Below are 16,755 nucleotides of genomic sequence, written 5' to 3'. Positions count from 1 at the left end.
CCTTCCCCCCCGCGGAAGTTTCCCGGTTCCCCCCCCCGGGTGGCGGCCCCGCTCGGGCGGCGGAGGTGAGGGCCGGGGTCCCGCCCGCGCCACCCCCGCGCCTGCGAAGTTGTGCGCGGCCGCACCGCGACGCCGCTCTCCGCCCGGCCCCCGTACGGCCCGGGGTCCCCGCGGCAGCCCCTTGCCCGCCCTCTGCTCCCCCCGCCCGGCTCTCCCTGTCCCCGGTTTCCCTCTCCCTCCCCGGCTCCCCTCTCCATCCTTACCCAGCTCTCCGATCTCTCACCCCTCCCCAGCTGCTCTGTGCATCTTTGGCCCTCCCCAGCTCGTTCCCTCCTCACCAGCTCCCCTACCTGTGCCCCCCCTGCCTGCTTGTGCCCTCCCCGCCCGGCTCCCCTCTTCATCCACCAGGTCTTGGCTTTCGGACCAGCACCCCCAGCCCAGTGGGGTGCTGCTGGCAGCCCCCATGCCCCGCCGTGCCCTGCTCCATCCCAGCCTGCAGCTCCCTTTGTTCTTCCCTCGGCTCCTTCCCCTGCCCGAGCCCCTTGACAGTTGCCCCGCGTCCTCCCGCGTCCCCCTGCGTGGGCTGTCACGGGGGCTGCGGGTACGGTGCCTGGCTCCACAGGCTGCTCACCCGCCGCACCTCGCTGCCTGCTGCAACTTCATCCTTGCTCGCAGCTCAGAGGATCCCGCCAACCTCCCATGGGTGCCTCAAAGGGAATAAAAGGTCCAAGGGGTGCAAATGCCTGCGGGCCACACACCTTCTCACAGGAGCTGCCCTCCCAGGCAGTCCAGACTCAGGGGGCCATGGGCACAGGGGGCTCATCCTCCCTGGCAGACAAAGCATTGGCTCAGCCCCGGGCAGCCAGAGCTGGAGGCCAGGGGCCAGGCTAGGGGTGGGAGCAGCATCTTTGGGAATGGAGAAAACTCAGCAGCTCCAGCTTAGGAGTCAGCATGCATGCCAGCGCTGTGGAGGGGTGTCTTCACCAGCAGGGTGTTTCCCTGGAGCCCCCTCGGCAGAGTTGCTGTGGTAGGCTACCCTGATCTCTGGTGGCTGGCTGCCTAGGCGCTGACCTCCAGTGGTCCCTGCCAGCCTGCCTGGGATGGGTGATAAGTACCCAGGGGTGGCACTACTGGGGCTCCCTTGGCTCGGGCAGCCCCCGATCACCTCGCTGCAGCCCTGGCTGGCAGAGGCCAGGCACCATGGCAGGAACCTGCCTCTGCCAAAGCCGGTGCTGCAGCAGGAGCCCAAACTGGAGGTGTCAGCCGGTCCTGGGGTGAGGTGTGAGCATAAAGTTCCAAGGCAGTGGTGTCCCACTGGGAGTCACCTTCTGGGGCATGGAGCATGCTCCCATCACACGCTGCAAACCTTCAGCTGCTTCCTTCTCACCAGGAGAGTCTGAGTCTGCTTGAGGGTGCCCAGTGGGCCAGGTAGGTGTGGGAGCAAACACCCCTTCCCAGGGTCTTCCCAGTTTTTCTCTGCATGCTTTCAGTAGCACCTTGTCCAAGCAGTTTTGCAGCGACTCCTCCAGTGCTGGTCAGGTATCGGCTCTTACTGCTTCTGTTTTAAGTATGAGTAAACGTCAGTGTCCTTGTTCCTTCTTTAAAGCTTCAGGTTTTGGAGTGTTTTTGTTGTTGGGGGATTGTAGTTTTCACTGAAGTAGATAGAACAGAACGTGGTCTTTCTGCTCCTGATTTTGTAGAAATCCCAGGTCTGTGATCTGAACAACCCTTAAAGACTGAGAAGTGCTGAGCAGAACATGCAGGTTTTGTTACTTCATAGAGAAAAAGTTGTGATCCAACGGGGACAGGCTGGTGCTGGAAAGTTTGGTGATACAAAGGTTTTGGTATCTTTTGATGGGGACTTTTCCGCTCACCAGCAGCAGGTCACAATCCATGTGAAATAGAAAAAAGACAGTGAAAAGCCCTAGAAGTTCATTTGGAGCAAAGGTGCTCTGGGCTGGGAACCTGGAGTGTCTTTCGGCTTTTTTTCAGAGAGGAGTGATAGCTGGCATCCTCTAGCTTGCCCAGCCCCTTGATATGCAGCAACAGAGGGTGATGTGGACCAGCCCAGGCCCATGGCTCCTTCCCTGTCCCATGGCTGTCAGGGTGGCACCAACCCTTGTGGTCTCTCTCAATGTGCCAGTCTTCTGCATGCTTGCAGCTCTGCACTCGTGTGAGCTTGAGGTCTGCATAAACAGTATGAACTCCAGGTCCTGTGTGGTGGCAGAGCAGGACAGCACTTCTCCTGGTCCTCTCTCTTGGAAACCTCCTGTCTTCTGAGTGACCTGGGGACAGAATGCTCCTGCTGTTGTTTGCTCCGTGTGCATGTGTGTTTGTGGGTTGTGATGCTTGCTGTGATGAGGTTTGCTGCCCCGTGGGTTGTTGTTTCGGGTGGAGTTGTAACCAGGTTGCTTGGGTGAGAGGGTTTCCCCCGGGGCTGTGCTGCAGTGGTAAAGATTGTTTCTACAGCATTGTGGTGCTGGGACTGGGTTGCTCGTGCCTCAGGAGGACCAAGTAGGTGTGCTTGGCCAAACCCTGTCCTTTCGCTCCCTGGGGTTTTGGCCCCATCCTGCACTGGTTGTCCAAAGCCCTGATGCCAGTGGCAGCGCGTGCTGCCAGTGCAGCGGCGCGGTGCAAGTCCAGCAACCACAGCATTTGCTCTGTCCCCAGCGCTGCCAGCAGCCGGTCAGTCCCTTGCTCAGCCGCTCCCACATTGCTCCTGAGGAGAGAGAAGTTCAGCCTCAGCAGGGGGCAGAGGCTTGCCCTGGCAGCTCGAAGAGGCAATGGAGGTGCCTTGGGAGCTGCACTGAGCAGGTTCCCACCGTACTCTAACTGTGCCTTCCCTCCCTGGGCATCTGTGAGTGATACAGACCTTGGGGCAGCCACTGCAACCCCAGCGTCGTGGTTTGCCCCCGGGCTCACACCACCCCAGCGTGGCCAGCTGGATCCTCGCGGCAGGAGTTATCCTGCTTTTTTACCCCCTCCGGAGCGGGCTCCTGGCCGGCTGCCAGGGCTGCGGGGCTCCACCTAGGAGGCAACATGGAGCAAGGCGGCTGTCGGCGGCGGGGCTGCTGTCTCCGGGGACTACGCGTCCCAGCGTGCAGCTTTCGGCGCCGATGGCAGCGGCGGAGAGAGAGGTGGAGTGTTGCATCCCGGGATCGCAAATCTCCATGTGCCACGTGGGGGCTGACAGCCTCCTGCGCTCCGAGGCAGCGGCACTTGGCAGTCTTGCCTGTCTGGGGGATCAGTGTGGAGCCCCCTCTGTCGGCATAGGACACACCTCAGCCTCTTGCTGCCACTTCCCCACACGGTGGCTCTTGGCTCCAGCTCTCCTGGGCAGATTCTATCCCTGTAGAGGGCTGCCCCGAGCAGCAAGCCCAGAATCCCATGTAGAGCTGTGTAGTTTTGCTCCACCGTGTGCATGGTGGGCAAGGAGCTGGGAGCAGAGATGTTCTGTGAGGCCATTGGCATGGTTACCCATGACTCTGAATTTTTCTGTGGTGCTGCAGAGCCTAGAAAACCTTGGATGATGAAAACCCTAGTTTGTCTGGAGGCTTTTATTCATGGGATGCTAACAGGATTTTTTTCCAGCCCCATGGTTCCCACACCATGTTGTTCGTTTGTGTGCCGATGCTGTGCCGATGCACAGTGAGGGATGGGAGCCCCGTCACTGCATGATGGCAGGGCCCCAGGGTGCAGGGGTCTGGATGAGAGGGAAAGTGGCCGAAAATGTGAAAGGTGCGTTCCTGAGGCTGAAACCGGCAGTGTTTGATTATGGATCGTCTTTGAGACAGTGAACCGAAAGGAGTAATTAGGGACAGTGGGATATTTCCCTGAGAGTTGCAGGAAATGACTGCCTCGTGGTAAGTTGATAGTAGAGGAGCTGAAACTGGGTTATCTGTGGGATTGCATCTGGGGCTTGCAGCCTTGGACGTGATTCAATTTTCTGGCTGTTTTGCAATTGGCAGGGCGTGCTCTTCTCCCTTTTTCCCTCCTGGAGAATTCCCTGTCTACATGTCTGAATCATCTGAGGGACAAAATGGGAAAGGGGAGACTCCTGCCACCCCTAGTGTGCTGCAGGGCAGTGCGGTCCTCCAGGGCCCCAGCTGAGCACCCAGCTCTGCAGGATGCCTTCCTAGGAGACCCTGGACTCCAGCAGAGCTGGGGCTGTGGGATTACTCTGAGCTTTGACCTATAAATCCGCATCCTGGCCAGGTTCTTCTCAACTGGTGCTTTTCAGATAGTGCTGCCTCGCAGCCTGCATCAAGATTGCCACTTTGTAATAGCTAGCTGCAGGTAATTATCCCTTCTCTGGCTGTCCCCCCGAGTTTGTGAGGCAGCCTACAGAGGAACACCATTGAGTCCAGGTGCTTTGTGTGCTGCCGTGGGGGACTTTTGCACTAACACTGTAGGATGTGACCTGGAGCTAGGACACTGTGCACGGCCATGTGGTACGGGCGGGGAGGCAGCTTGTGGTCCAGATAAGCTCCATGGCTGACTCAGATATGTAGCTTGGGAAAAGTGAGAGGGTAATCCCTGCACACAGCAGGGCAGGTGGCGATGCAGGTTTTGCCTCTGTACGGGTCAGGGCCAGGCGATGTGCTGCTGGGTTCAAACTCTGGATGCCGCTGAGTCCATGGCACATGATCTTCTCCAAAAGTGGCATCTCCTCTTCCCTACGCAGCCCGGCCTCCTGGGAGCTTCAGCTCCATCAGTTCTGCGTTTTCAAAGCAAATGGGGTTGCTGCAAGTTGAGATTGTCGCTGATAATGTCTCAGGTCATGCCTCTGTGTGTGCTGCCTGGGTTCCTGTGTGTTTAATAACAACATTGGGATTTGCAATTGGCTTTGCTCCATTCCCTCTGCTCCAGAGAAGAGGAGAAAGAAGAGGTGAAGGCAGGCTTGTGGGGGCAGACCAGGGACTGCTCCGTGTGCCTCTGCCTGTCCCAGTCACTCTGAATACTTCTCCATGTTTGCCTCCCAGCCTTGCCAACTTCCTGGACACCAGGCACTGTCACCGGGTGAACCATGTGAATTGAGTTGCTGCCCTGCACCCAGCCCCAGATAGCAGCCTCCTGGATAGCACCCTCCCACCAGCCATGCCAGCGGGACTGGGCTGGGAAGATGTTTCTTGTATGGGAAGATGTTTCTTGTATGGGAAGATGTTTCTTGTATGGGAAGATGTTTCTTGTATCACAGCTCCCACACCCCAGCGAGGCAGCCCTGTGAAACAATGCCGCTATTTACACTTTAAAGCCTCGTTAGGCAGCCAGGAAGCAGGCACAGAGCATGCTGGGAAGCACTGGCTGCCTTTAGCGAAGGCTGGCCTCTCTTCTTCCCGGACTGCTGGGAGGAGCAGGATGCTCCCTGGCTGAGCTGTAACCCTGTGGCCCCTTTCAAGCCCTGCTTCTTCATTTATTTTTATCATTTACGTTTTTAGCCTCTGCCTTGTTGCTGAGCTTTGCTGCTTGCACAGAGCAGCACTGGCTGCCCGGCTGGGGATGGTTCCTCTCTGGGATGGGGCGCACTGATTCCTACCAATGGCCACAGGTGTAGGAGTGAGATGTTGATGATGCTTTGCCTTTGTCCTCAGCAGTTCTTTGCTCTTTACAGGCGAGCTGAAGTGAGGAGAGTCCAAGCAGGGGCTTTTCTTCCTGCTCTGCATGTCCCCTGCCCAGGCAGGCAGCTGGCGCTGGTCTCAGCTTATCGTGTCCTACTGTCTCCTGTCTATGTTGGCTCTGCAAGGTGCCCACTGTGCTTCTGGTGCCCTGATGTTCCCCAGCTCTGGGAGCTTGGTTAGGGTTTCAGTCATTCCTGCTCCAGCAAACCCACCAGACAGTGCACTAGAAGAGCTTTCCCCGTGGGGCTGATAGCTCACAGGCAGGGAACACAGAGGAGAAGGCATGTGGAGGGTTGGGCAGTGCTGGGCTCTATGTGAGTCATGAGTAGAGCACCTGCCTTCCCTTCCCTGGGCGCCCGCCTGCCTGGAGCTGTTTACTCGCCCAAGCTTTTGTGGCAGGTCCATCCTGCCCATGGCCGTGGACCTGACCTTATCAGAGGATGCTGAGCCGGGACATCCCTTCACGGGGTTCTCTTCTCCCGCACCTCCATGCTGAGGAGGAGCCGTGAGGCCGCCCACCTGGCCACAGGCACTGTGCTGTTTGCCTAGACCTGCCTGGGCCAGTAGCTTACCAGCTGCAGCATTAGCCTGATTTTTCCCCTTGCTGAATGTTTTTGCAGTGCTGGGCTAGCACTGAGGGATAGCCACGGGAAGCATCTCCTGTTGGTTCAGAGTCCACAGGGGCATCACATGCTCAGCCACCGGGCAGCATCCCTGTTTGCATCAAGCCTGCCCAAATCCTCTGTGCTCAAAGTAGGAGGCAGAGCAGGGTCATGCAGAAACGCCAGCTGGGGTCAAACACTGGGCTTGACTTGGGAAGGGCCACATCGTGGAGCTCTGGGTCATTTCATCCAGCTGGACAGGGCTTACAGGCAGCTGGAGCAGCATAAAGGGGAGAGGTGGTGATGGAGGGATCTCCCAGACCAGGTGGCATGACACTTGTGTGAGTAAAAGTTGTTTTGCTGCTGCTTTAAAGTAATTATGTTATTTCATGTAAAGTATATAGTGTGTCTACAGTAAATGTAGAATTTGGACAGGCTGTATCAAATCCTAAGGCTATTGTTAGCATTGTTTTAAACCACCGAATCCAGTGACATATTTTACACTGCATTAAAAATAACACTTGGTCAAGATGCCAGTGGTGCTGAGGTCACAGGCTCCATTCCTCTAGATCCTGAGATAGGTCACTCAGAGGAGCTCCAAAAGCAGGTCATGTCCATATTAACCTGCTGGGGAAGGCCCAGGATGGAAATGGATGCTTGAGTAGGAGTGGTGGCCTGGCTTATCTACTGTCCCACTCCAGGAGCAGGGAGCTAGGGAAGAGCAGGAGAAGCAGAACAAATGGAAATGTGTCTCCCTAGTCTCCCCACCCCAGGAGACCTTCCTGCACCCTGAGAAAAAGGTGGGGACTGAGGCCAGCAAGAAGCCTCAGGGATTTAATCCTCCCATCTCTCATCGGTGAATAAAAACAAAGAATTGAAGGATGAGACCTGCTGGGTCCAATTTTTTTCTCCTCCCCAAGGACAGGGTGACCAGAAACAAACAGTTCTCCAGCCACTGCTGTCTCTGCCTAATGAATGGGTTCGTTTTCAACAGAAGACACACTTTTGGGTAGTTTCCTAAGCATCAAGTAACTTTGATGTCGCGTTGTTTAACAAAAATGTGGAGGAAATGGAAATGCTCTGTTTCTAGTGCAGTTTGGGTTGAATTATCATTTCCATTAGGTACAAGTTGATGTGGATAAAGCAGAAAGTAAAAATTTTCTCACGGCACCGACCAACCAGCACTGACCTCCCTTTTAAAAATTTTCATATCTATGAAAACATTAGGTAAGAGCAAGGGGCCGGCATTGTTAGCAGCTGTATGAGAAATTGTGCCGTGCCCCACTTATCTTCACTGCAGGCGGGCAGGAGCTGGAGCTGTGAGCCGTGTCTGAGCGGCTGGGCTGGCTCCAGCCCCATGGGACTGGTGCATCCTGGTGGGTGCTGGAGAGAGGCTGGATTCAGCTGCTATGGGGAAACATGGTGAAAAGGCCCCAAGAAAACAAGAATCAAGGAGTAAAACGCAGCTTTCCCCTGTTGCAAGTTGGATTTAATGCCGAGGAGGTGACCCCCTCTATTTTTGACCAGCCCTTGCTTGCTCAGCAGTGTGTGCAATCCCTGTGACTGCTGACTTGGGGTCCCAGGAGGCTTTACAAGGGTGAAGGTGATGCCCTGGTCATTCTTCTGTGTTGGCTAATGGATTGCAACAAGGTGGACATCTTGGGTTCTGGTGCTGATGGCATCGCTTTCCTTGACCTTGGTGCTTTTTGCTCCCCTCCTGTATCCATCACAATTGAACTGCTGCTCTGATCCTGTCCCTGCACTGTTCCCCACAGCCTAGCTGTGCATCAGAGCCCAGATGGGCAGCAGTGTGCCTGGTGCCTCCAGGACACTTCCCTCCACTGCTGGGCTTGCTTTCTTCAGTACCGGCTGGCAATCCTGGCAGTTTGTGGGCGTTGGGAAGTGCCCGTCCCAGGGCTGTGTGCGGGCGGGCACCGATGGGGATCCCACCTTGGCCCTGATGTGGCTGGCTTCGGGGCCCCTGCCTGCAGCGGGGCGGGGGGAGACGTGCCTGTGTGCAGCGGGGCCGGCTGAGCCGGTGGAGCCGGAGCTGCCTGGCAGCTCGCCCACTGCTGCGCCCCATCCAGGTCAGCCTGTCTGCCCGCCTGCCTGCCGGGAGGGAGCCGCGTGCCTCGGCAGCGCCTGGGCACAGCGTGCTGGGTCCTGCCAGCCGTGGGGTGTGCCGGGGCTCCCGCGGGCCTCGGGAGGGGTGCTGGCAGCTGCGGCTCCCAGGAACCTGCCCCTGCAGTGGGAGGGGGCTAGTGAGTGTGGGAGCCCCCTGCTGCCTCTTGGGAGTCTGGATGGGTCTGGCTGTGCCCAGCATGGCTGGATTCAACAGGTATCCCTGTCTCCCATTGGCAGGCTGGGGGAGAGGTGTCTCCAGGTTGCTTTCAGGGATGTGTGCTGCTTTGCACACGTTGTGTGCTCCATTGCAGACCCCATAACACCCCACGGCCCTCCATGGGCTCCTTGTCCTTCGCCCTGGTGTTGCAGTGGGCATGAGGCTTTGGGGTGTTTTGATCACAACTGGGGGCTGGCGTGTGGAATCTCTGTCCGCCTGGAGCTGGGTGGCCACTGGTCTGCCTGAGCGGCAGATGGTGGCTGCCTGGGGACCTGCCATCCATGCCTCCGGGTGATTATTCACCCGTCACCATGACGATAGAAAGGTCAGCGAAAAGATCCCGTGTGATTCCCGGGTCGGTTGGTGGGATTAGGAGCAGCGTGCGAGGGAGGGCTGTGGGGAGGACAGGGTCCAGCTAGCCCCTCCTCTGGCTTACCAGCTGGATTGTCCCCCTTGGGCACATCCCCAGAGCCCGGCCAGCTGAGAACTGACAAACTCTGGGCACCAGTGGTGAACCCCTTGCATGGGGCCGGGCCCTTCTGGCTGCTGATCCTGAGTTCAGCCCTGACCCTGTGAGTCACATCCTGCACAGGGGAGGCCTGGAGCTGTGTGTGGAGTGAAAGTGCTTGGCTGACACTGGGGGGAGCAGTGGAGGGATGGGACTGTGGTAACGGGGTCTTGGCTGGTCCTGCATCCTTCTTCCTCCTCACAGCAGCAGCATGGTGTCTCTCCTCACAGGGTGCTCCTGACTGACTGGTGTCCCCTCTCTTTACAGGCTGCTCCTCTAAGTCATTCAAGCTGTACTCGCCAAAGGAGCCCCCGAACGGCAACGCCTTCCCCCCTTTCCACCCGGGCACCATGCTGGATCGAGATGTGGGGTGAGCTGGGGCCCTGGGAGGGGTCTGCAAGGTTAGGGATGCTCTGCAGCCTGCACCCCAGGATCTCTGTTATGCTTCCCAGCAGCATGCAGAAAGTGGGGTGCTGGAGTTCAGTTAGCACAGGGGCAGAGAAGGGGTTGGAGCAGGCACAGGTGGTACTGGGTTGTAAAAGAGTGATATTTGTAATGAAGGAAGCCCCTAGGTCCTGAGCTCTGGGCTCTCCAAGCCCTTTTCCAGGCCAAGCCCCTGGGGTGACTCTGGACAGGGAACACTCCCAGCTCCTCCCACAGCAACCTCTTCTCCAATTTCTCCTGCCTGGCACCAGTCCCAGTTGCAGAGGAGTTGGGCACATCCCCAGGGAGCAGTGGGCCAGGTCCCGGGGTGAAGCAGCCAGTGATGTGAGATCAGAGCCCAGTTTTGGGGTACGGGATGCCCCATGGGGTTGTCACGTGTGGGTAGCCAGGTTGCAGCCTGCACCGCGTGTGAGGTCTCACCTCCAGCGAGCCTGACCACCTGCTGCTGTAGCCAGGGAAGAGGGAGCTGTGGTGGGAGATCCCCACTAGGACTGACCTGCCTGCATCTCTTTCCACCCCTAGACCTACTCCTATGTACCCACCGACGTACCTGGAGCCTGGAATCGGGTAAGCATGGGGAGCTGATGGGGAGCCAGCTGGGAGGGGAACTTGTGCCCATGGTGGGTGTGCCTGAGCAGGGCCAGCACGCTGCTGACTGGGACTTGTGGGGGGATTGCTCAGACTCTTGCCAGCCCTGGAGAGGCTGTGCGTACCCCCACCATGGCTCAGGACCCCTCCCCACCCTGTGGCTGCCTTCCCCTCTGATGGCTTTCTGTGCTCTCTGGGCAGGAGGCACACGCCATACGGGAACCAGACGGACTACAGGATATTTGAGCTCAACAAGCGGCTGCAGAACTGGACAGAGGTAGAGAACTGGGGCAGCAAGGGGCAAACAGGGGTTGGAGGATCCTTCTAGGTGTGTTTTGAGGGTGGGGTCCTCTGTGCTGCCTGCCCTCATGAGCTGCCTTGGCAATAGGAGGAATCCCCTTGGCCGCAGGGTCCTGTCCCACTGTGGAGGTCCCCAAGCACCTTGTCCCATAAGGACTTATTAACCCCATCTCCAAGCACTCAGATCGGAGCGCAGCCCTCCACGGGCTGAGTGCGTTGCTGCTGTGCCTGGCAGCCAATGGCTATCTGTCTGTCTGTCTATCTCTCCTCCCCATAAACTAAGTGTCTCTCCACTATCCTCAGGAATGTGACAATCTGTGGTGGGACGCCTTCACCACGGAGTTCTTTGAGGATGACGCCATGTTAACAATCACTTTCTGCTTGGAGGATGGACCAAAGAGATACAGTGAGTACCAGCTTGAGCCCTCCTTCCTCAGGGCATTGCCCTCTGGCAGGAGAGAGTTCTGTGCTCAGGGGGATGTGGGCAGGGTGTTGGAGGTTGGCGGTCTTCAGCCAGCAGGGACGAGAGGAACCTCTTCATGTATGTCCCAAGGCACATCTGGGTGAGCCAGGTTTACTGACCTTATTTTCCTTCTGCTCCAGCGATCGGCCGGACTTTGATTCCCCGTTACTTCCGCAGCATCTTTGAAGGGGGGGCCACAGAGCTCTACTACGTGCTCAAGCACCCCAAGGAGTCCTTCCACAACAACTTCGTTTCACTGGACTGTGACCAGTGCACCATGGTCACTCAGCACGGCAAGCCCATGTTCACCCAGGTACTGGCTGTGCCTACAGCTTCTGCTGCCCCTCACATCTTTCTTTCGTGTGCCCTCTTGGTGGCTGTGGTCCCACAGGGCCATGCATTGTGGGCTCATGGTTTTGGCTTGTGCTGAGTCTCCTGGGAGGCAGGGGCAAGCCACTGGGAGGGTGTCCAGTATGCAGCAATGGGTGCCCAGGGGATCTGGGCTGGGGGAGACTGGAGCAGCCTGTGCCTGACCCTGTGCCCTGTCCAGGTGTGTGTGGAGGGGCGGCTCTACCTGGAGTTCATGTTCGATGACATGATGAGGATAAAGACGTGGCATTTCAGCATCCGCCAGCATCGAGAGCTCATCCCCCGCAGCATCCTTGCCATGCATGTGAGTACAGCTCCAGGAGCTCCCCCAGGCACGAGTGTCGCAGGGCTGCTGAGCTACTCAGGGTGCTGTGCAGGTTGGAGGGACCTCAACCCAGTCCCCCCATTGCAGATCAGGGCACATGAGGGCCCTTCCCAGTCTGGATGCAGCTGAGCCATCTGTCTCTCTTGCTCCTAGGCACAGGATCCCCAGATGCTGGACCAGTTATCCAAGAACATCACACGCTGTGGGCTCTCAAACTCCACACTCAACTACCTCCGAGTAAGCATGCCAGAAGAGGAGGGGTTGCAGTTCTTGGCTGCCCCGGGGTATGGGGAGACAGCGAGGCAGACTTTGAAAAAAGGGGTCTTGCAGGGGGGCTGCAGAGAATTGTGGGGCATTGGGTCTGCCGGATCCCACAAGCTCACAGCGTGGCTTGGGTTGGTGCAGTGCAGATGGCTGCCTAACAGAGGGGTTTTTGCTGGGGCTTAGAGCATTGTGATCTATAACCCCATGTCTGTCTGCTCCCTGCAGCTCTGTGTAATCCTAGAACCAATGCAGGAGCTCATGTCACGGCACAAGACCTACAGCCTCAGTCCCCGGGACTGCCTCAAGACTTGCCTCTTCCAGAAGTGGCAGCGGATGGTCGCTCCGCCTGGTGAGTCTCACACTGCCTGCTGTGCTGCCTTTGGGTCTCTGGAGCTTCCTGCTCAGGCCCTGCCCTTGGCACAGACTTCTCCCAGCCCCAGAGCTGTTCTTGGCCTCATTTTGTGAGGCTGGGGGTGGTAAGCCAGGAAGCTGGCTTCCTTCTTAGTTAGCCTGCCTTCCCACTGGGGCAGAGCAGGGCTGCGGGCAGCCAGTGCTTCCTGCCTGGGGGCTGCCAGCTGTTTGTGGAAAGCAAAGCAGGGATGGTAATTTTCCTGTTGCCTCTCCTGTCCCCTGCACCAGGGGGACAGCAGAGCTGTGGAGGCGAGTAGGGTGGTGATGCTGCGTGGGAGGGTAATGTGGTCCTTGCAGAGGTGGGGTTTGCAGAAAAGGGTTTGGTACTGACCATGTATGTCTCCATCCTCCACCAGCGGAGCCAGCACGGCAGCAGCCCAGCAAGCGCCGGAAAAGGAAGATGTCAGGGGGCAGCACCATGAGCTCCGGCGGGGGAAACACCAACAACAGCAACAGCAAAAAGAAGAGCCCAGCCAGCACCTTTGCCCTGTCCAGTCAGGTACCTGTAAGCATCCCGTTTCCATTCTCTCTTCCCCCCCGGGGATGGAGGGGAGGGTTCTCTGCCCCAGCCCCTGGGAGTTGCTAAGGGGAGACCCCCAGGGACTGCCTGTCCAAGCACCCCCAGCTCTTTCCATGTGATGGGAAGAAGAAGCAATGGGTGTCCCAGCAGCCTTCCTTAGCTCCTTTGTGCTCCTGCAAGGGAGTGAGGATGTGTTGTTCCACACAGTGCCCGAGCTTGGGACCTGTGGTGGAGACAAGGAAGTGGCCCTGCAGCTGGGGAAAGGGGCTGCAGTGTTGAGGGTGAGATTGGCGGCCCAGGCTCCCCCCACCTCGATTATGTTTCCGGACCGTCTCCCCTTTCAGGATGTGATGGTGGTAGGCGAGCCCACGCTGATGGGGGGGGAGTTTGGGGACGAGGACGAGCGGCTCATCACCCGGCTGGAGAACACACAGTTTGACGCCGCCAACGGCATCGACGACGAGGACAGCTTCAACAACTCACCGGCGCTGGGGGCCAACAGCCCCTGGAACAGCAAACCGCCCTCCAGCCAGGAGAGCAAGTCAGAGAACCCCACGTCACAGGCGTCGCAGTAACGGCTCCCCCACCGCCCCGTGGACTCAGTCCCAACCAATCTACCTGTACATTTGCAACGGAGAGTGACTGGGAAGCGGCGAGGTCCCGGGGGCACACCGGCGCCGTGCGGATGATGGGGTGCATGGCCTGGGACGCATGCCAGGCAGGCAGCCCCCAGCCCTCTCCCCCCACCACCTCCCCGCACCCCCATGCCTGCCTCTGCAATGGACCCCAGGGCAGGGGTGGGATTCCGGGGCCATAGCTTCGTTATTTCCCCCTTCTCTCTTCCTCCCTGCTTCTTGCCCAGAGAGCTTCTCATCCCCGCCCCGATGTGCCCAACCCCTCCCTGCTGAGTGGGGGGAATTAGGAGGGAGGTGTTGGCAGCAGCTGGCGTTACCAGATGCCACGCGTTGGGGTTTGGCACAGCCCCGAGACCCTCCTCCTCCCTGGGTCCTATGGCTGGTGTTTCCTGAGCAGCCACCTGCAGCAGGGTTGCATATCCCCAGTCCACACTGGGGCTGGGTGGGGGAGACAGTGATGGAAAGCTGTCCTCATACATCAGGTTCTGCCACAGAGCCTCCTCCGGCTGGGGTCAGATCCTGCAGCGCTGGGGTGGTGTTGAGGATAGGGCCCCATCATATTTCCCCACTCTCCTGCACCCTCCCCTTCCTCTTGCTCCCTGGAGCGAAAGCGCAGTGTGGCCATGGGGGGACTCTGTATATAGGAAATGTGTGGTGGGCGGCCTAGGGGGACACAGAGGACCTGCAGCTCTGCTGGAGCAGCCAGTGCCCTTGCTCCCTGCCTGCAGCCCCTGTGTTTCCCTCCACCCTGCGTGAGTCCGCCTGGGGCCCCTTTGCAAACCCTGGCTCCTGGTACCTCCTACTTTTGTCTTTTTTTAAGAAAAAAAATAATATTATTAAAATTGTAAGTTTAAAAAAAAAAAGAAAAAAATGGGAAAAGCCCCCCTCAGCCCCCTTGCCGGTTCCCCCCTCCCTGTCCTGAGCCCTCTCACCCTGTCCTGACTTTTGTACAGGCTTCTTCTCTTGGAAGTCTCATTTTATATCCAGTTCAGAGAGCTTCAAACCAAGGAGAGACTTTGCAGACTTCCTTTCTAATCCCTCCAGGGGTCGGGGGGATCAGCCCCCCGCCTCCCTCCTCAATGTAAATCTTGTGTGCTGTTGTCCCCACTCCCCCCCTCGGGTTCGTGTACCTCGTGCTTGTACATTTCCGCGCTGTAGACAGTGTGTACGATACTGTTCTTTCAATGTGTTATCACTAGAGCAGGTGCCTCCATTGATGTTAGGGGAAACGATGAGAAAAATAATAATTTTGGGGGTTTTTTTTGGTTTAAAAAAAAAAAAAAGAAAAAAATAAACCCTTCCAAGGCTTCTTCCAAGGAGAAGACGGGAGGTGCCGGGGGAGGGTGTTTGTGCTAACCAGTTCACCCCAGCAGCCTTGGAGGGAGGTTTTGGGGTGAGATGGGAGTCTGGGCTGCCCGTGGGGGCCCCCTGGCATGTCCCAAGGTGGGGTTGCAGCAAATGCTGCCATGGGGGTGGCCAGGGTGGGGGGACTGCCCTAGTGGGGGGGGTATGTGTGTGTGAGAGTGTGTGTGCGAGAGGTTTGTGTGTCTGTCTGCATGTGTAAGGAAGCCCAGGGCAGGCATAGCAGCCCTGAAGTTTGGGGGATAGGGTGGTGCACCTCATTGTCTCCACTGGCCCCCCCAGCTCCCTGCCAGGGATCCCACAGTCCATGTCCCACTGCCCTGTGGGGCGGGGGGTTGGCAGGTGTCGCTGAGGGGCTGTCCCTGCCCGGGGGCTCTGGCTGCAGCAGGGGTGCTGCGGGACCCTGTACCTTGCCCGCTCACAGCTGAGAGCAGGGGGTTGCTGAGACAGGATGGGGGCCAACCTGTGTGTCCCCTCCTTCTGCTGTCCCTGGGGCTGGGCAGGGAGATGGGAGTCCTTTGAGTCAGCCCTGGTCAAGCTGAAAATATCTGGAGAGATGCCTGTGTCGGCTCCTGGGCCCTTCCATGGGCAGACTGGAGGCAGAGGGCTTGGCCGGTCAGACCCACAGCTGCAGGCACAGGGGTCCCCACAGCCTCTTTGCAGGTGGGGGTAGGATCCCAGGGTGGGAGCCTGGTGTGGCAGGAAGGGAGCGGGGCTCTGAATGAGTTGCAATTAAGGTACAATTCTCCGCGCCATGCCACAGGGCTGCCGTGGAGGGTGTGGAGCCCTCGCTGCCCCAGGCACACTGTAATGCCTTTTTGTTTCTTTTTTGTTTGTTTGTTTGTTGGTTTTTTTTTGTTTTTTTGGTTGGTTGGTTGGTTGGTTTTTGGGGTTATTTTTTTTTGCTTTTGTTTTTTTGGTTTTTTTTTCTTCCTCCCCTCCATAGTTTGTGCCATTTATGAGTCATGTATGGTACCAATAAAATGACTTTTCGGTTTGAGGCTGTCCCGAGCACTTATTTCTGAGCATGGGACCAGGCCAATGTGGGCAAGACAGAGAGGGGTCTCCTCATGTCCCTGGTGCCCTGGCAGAGGGTGAATGCACAGGGCTTGCTGTGCTCCCGGGATGATGCTGGCTCACCTCAGGCTGCTGGTTCCCAGCCAGAGCATGGCCAGCTCCTTGCCACACCATGGAAAGTAGAAATCTCAGCAAGCACAAGGTACAGGGCAACTGGGAAATGGCCCTGTCCCCAAGCCAGAGCAAACAGGCAGCTCAGGACTCGTCTGGACACCAAGGTGATGGGCATATTCCTTGGGGAGCAATGGGGGCAGTGCAGTCCTGCTGTGGGAACGGGGCAGCAGCAGCTGAGCAGCATAGAGGTGTCCTGGAGGGACAAAAGGGGGACAAAGGAGGGACAAGGGACCCCCAGAGTGCCAGCCTGTATGGGGACTACCCCAGTCTCCTTCCAGAAGCTGGGGTGCCCTATGCCAGCACTATGGGCAAGATGCAGGCCACCAGTTCCCCCAGACCAGGGCAGATAGCTGTCCCCAGAGATGGCATCTTGCTGTCCCCACTGGGGGAGATGTCTGGGGGTAGCTGGGTCCAGCCCCCAGCCATGTGGACACTGTAGGCTTAAACTGTGGGTGCCTTATCCAACGCACACACCCCACTGTGGCCAAAAGTGTAGGGCAAGGAGCCTGTGGCTGTGATTAGTGGTGGGATAAGGGCAGATCTGGCAGTAATGGGGAGGGAAAAAAGGGATGTGGCGGAAACCGGGCTCTTAAAATAGGGCTGATGCAGTGGAGGGTGAGGGCAGGATGGACCCATGTCTTCAGAGCAGGGGCAGGGCTTAGATTTACACCTGCAGTGAGGGATACTACCTTGCTATCCTTACCCCTGAGGGACTGAGGTCAGCGGGGCTGCAGGATACAGGTGCTGTGGTGGGAGCTTGTGGCCAGGCAGGTGTGTACAGGGTGGCCCCAATGAGCCCATGGTGTGGTGGCAC

General features: G+C 57.9%; 1 protein-coding gene across 3 annotated transcripts in view; it reads left to right on the top strand.

The window, feature by feature from the left end:
* The window catches only part of LDB1 (LIM domain binding 1), a 29,560-nt gene extending 13,813 nt beyond the window's left edge, over positions 1–15,747 (top strand). The window contains exons 2-11 of one of the 3 annotated variants that reach the window (XM_017803973.1): positions 9,337–9,439; positions 10,036–10,080; positions 10,303–10,378; positions 10,705–10,807; positions 11,005–11,177; positions 11,415–11,537; positions 11,712–11,795; positions 12,048–12,171; positions 12,590–12,738; positions 13,098–15,747. In XM_017803973.1, the coding sequence (XP_017659462.1) occupies positions 9,337–9,439; positions 10,036–10,080; positions 10,303–10,378; positions 10,705–10,807; positions 11,005–11,177; positions 11,415–11,537; positions 11,712–11,795; positions 12,048–12,171; positions 12,590–12,738; positions 13,098–13,328 (1,211 nt within the window). In that variant the 3' untranslated portion in view covers positions 13,329–15,747. The remainder of the gene's footprint in view (positions 1–9,336; positions 9,440–10,035; positions 10,081–10,302; positions 10,379–10,704; positions 10,808–11,004; positions 11,178–11,414; positions 11,538–11,711; positions 11,796–12,047; positions 12,172–12,589; positions 12,739–13,097) is intronic. The other 2 variants (XM_017803975.1, XM_017803974.1) reach the window with 2 other exon arrangements.
* Positions 15,748–16,755: the final 1,008 nt, after the last annotated feature.

The sequence above is a fragment of the Lepidothrix coronata genome, unplaced genomic scaffold (genome assembly GCF_001604755.1).
Source record: "Lepidothrix coronata isolate B3197 unplaced genomic scaffold, Lepidothrix_coronata-1.0 Scaffold8, whole genome shotgun sequence".
Taxonomy (NCBI): domain Eukaryota; kingdom Metazoa; phylum Chordata; class Aves; order Passeriformes; family Pipridae; genus Lepidothrix; species Lepidothrix coronata.
Note: the sequence above shows the minus strand (reverse complement) of the source record. Positions and strands in the feature narration are given on the sequence as shown.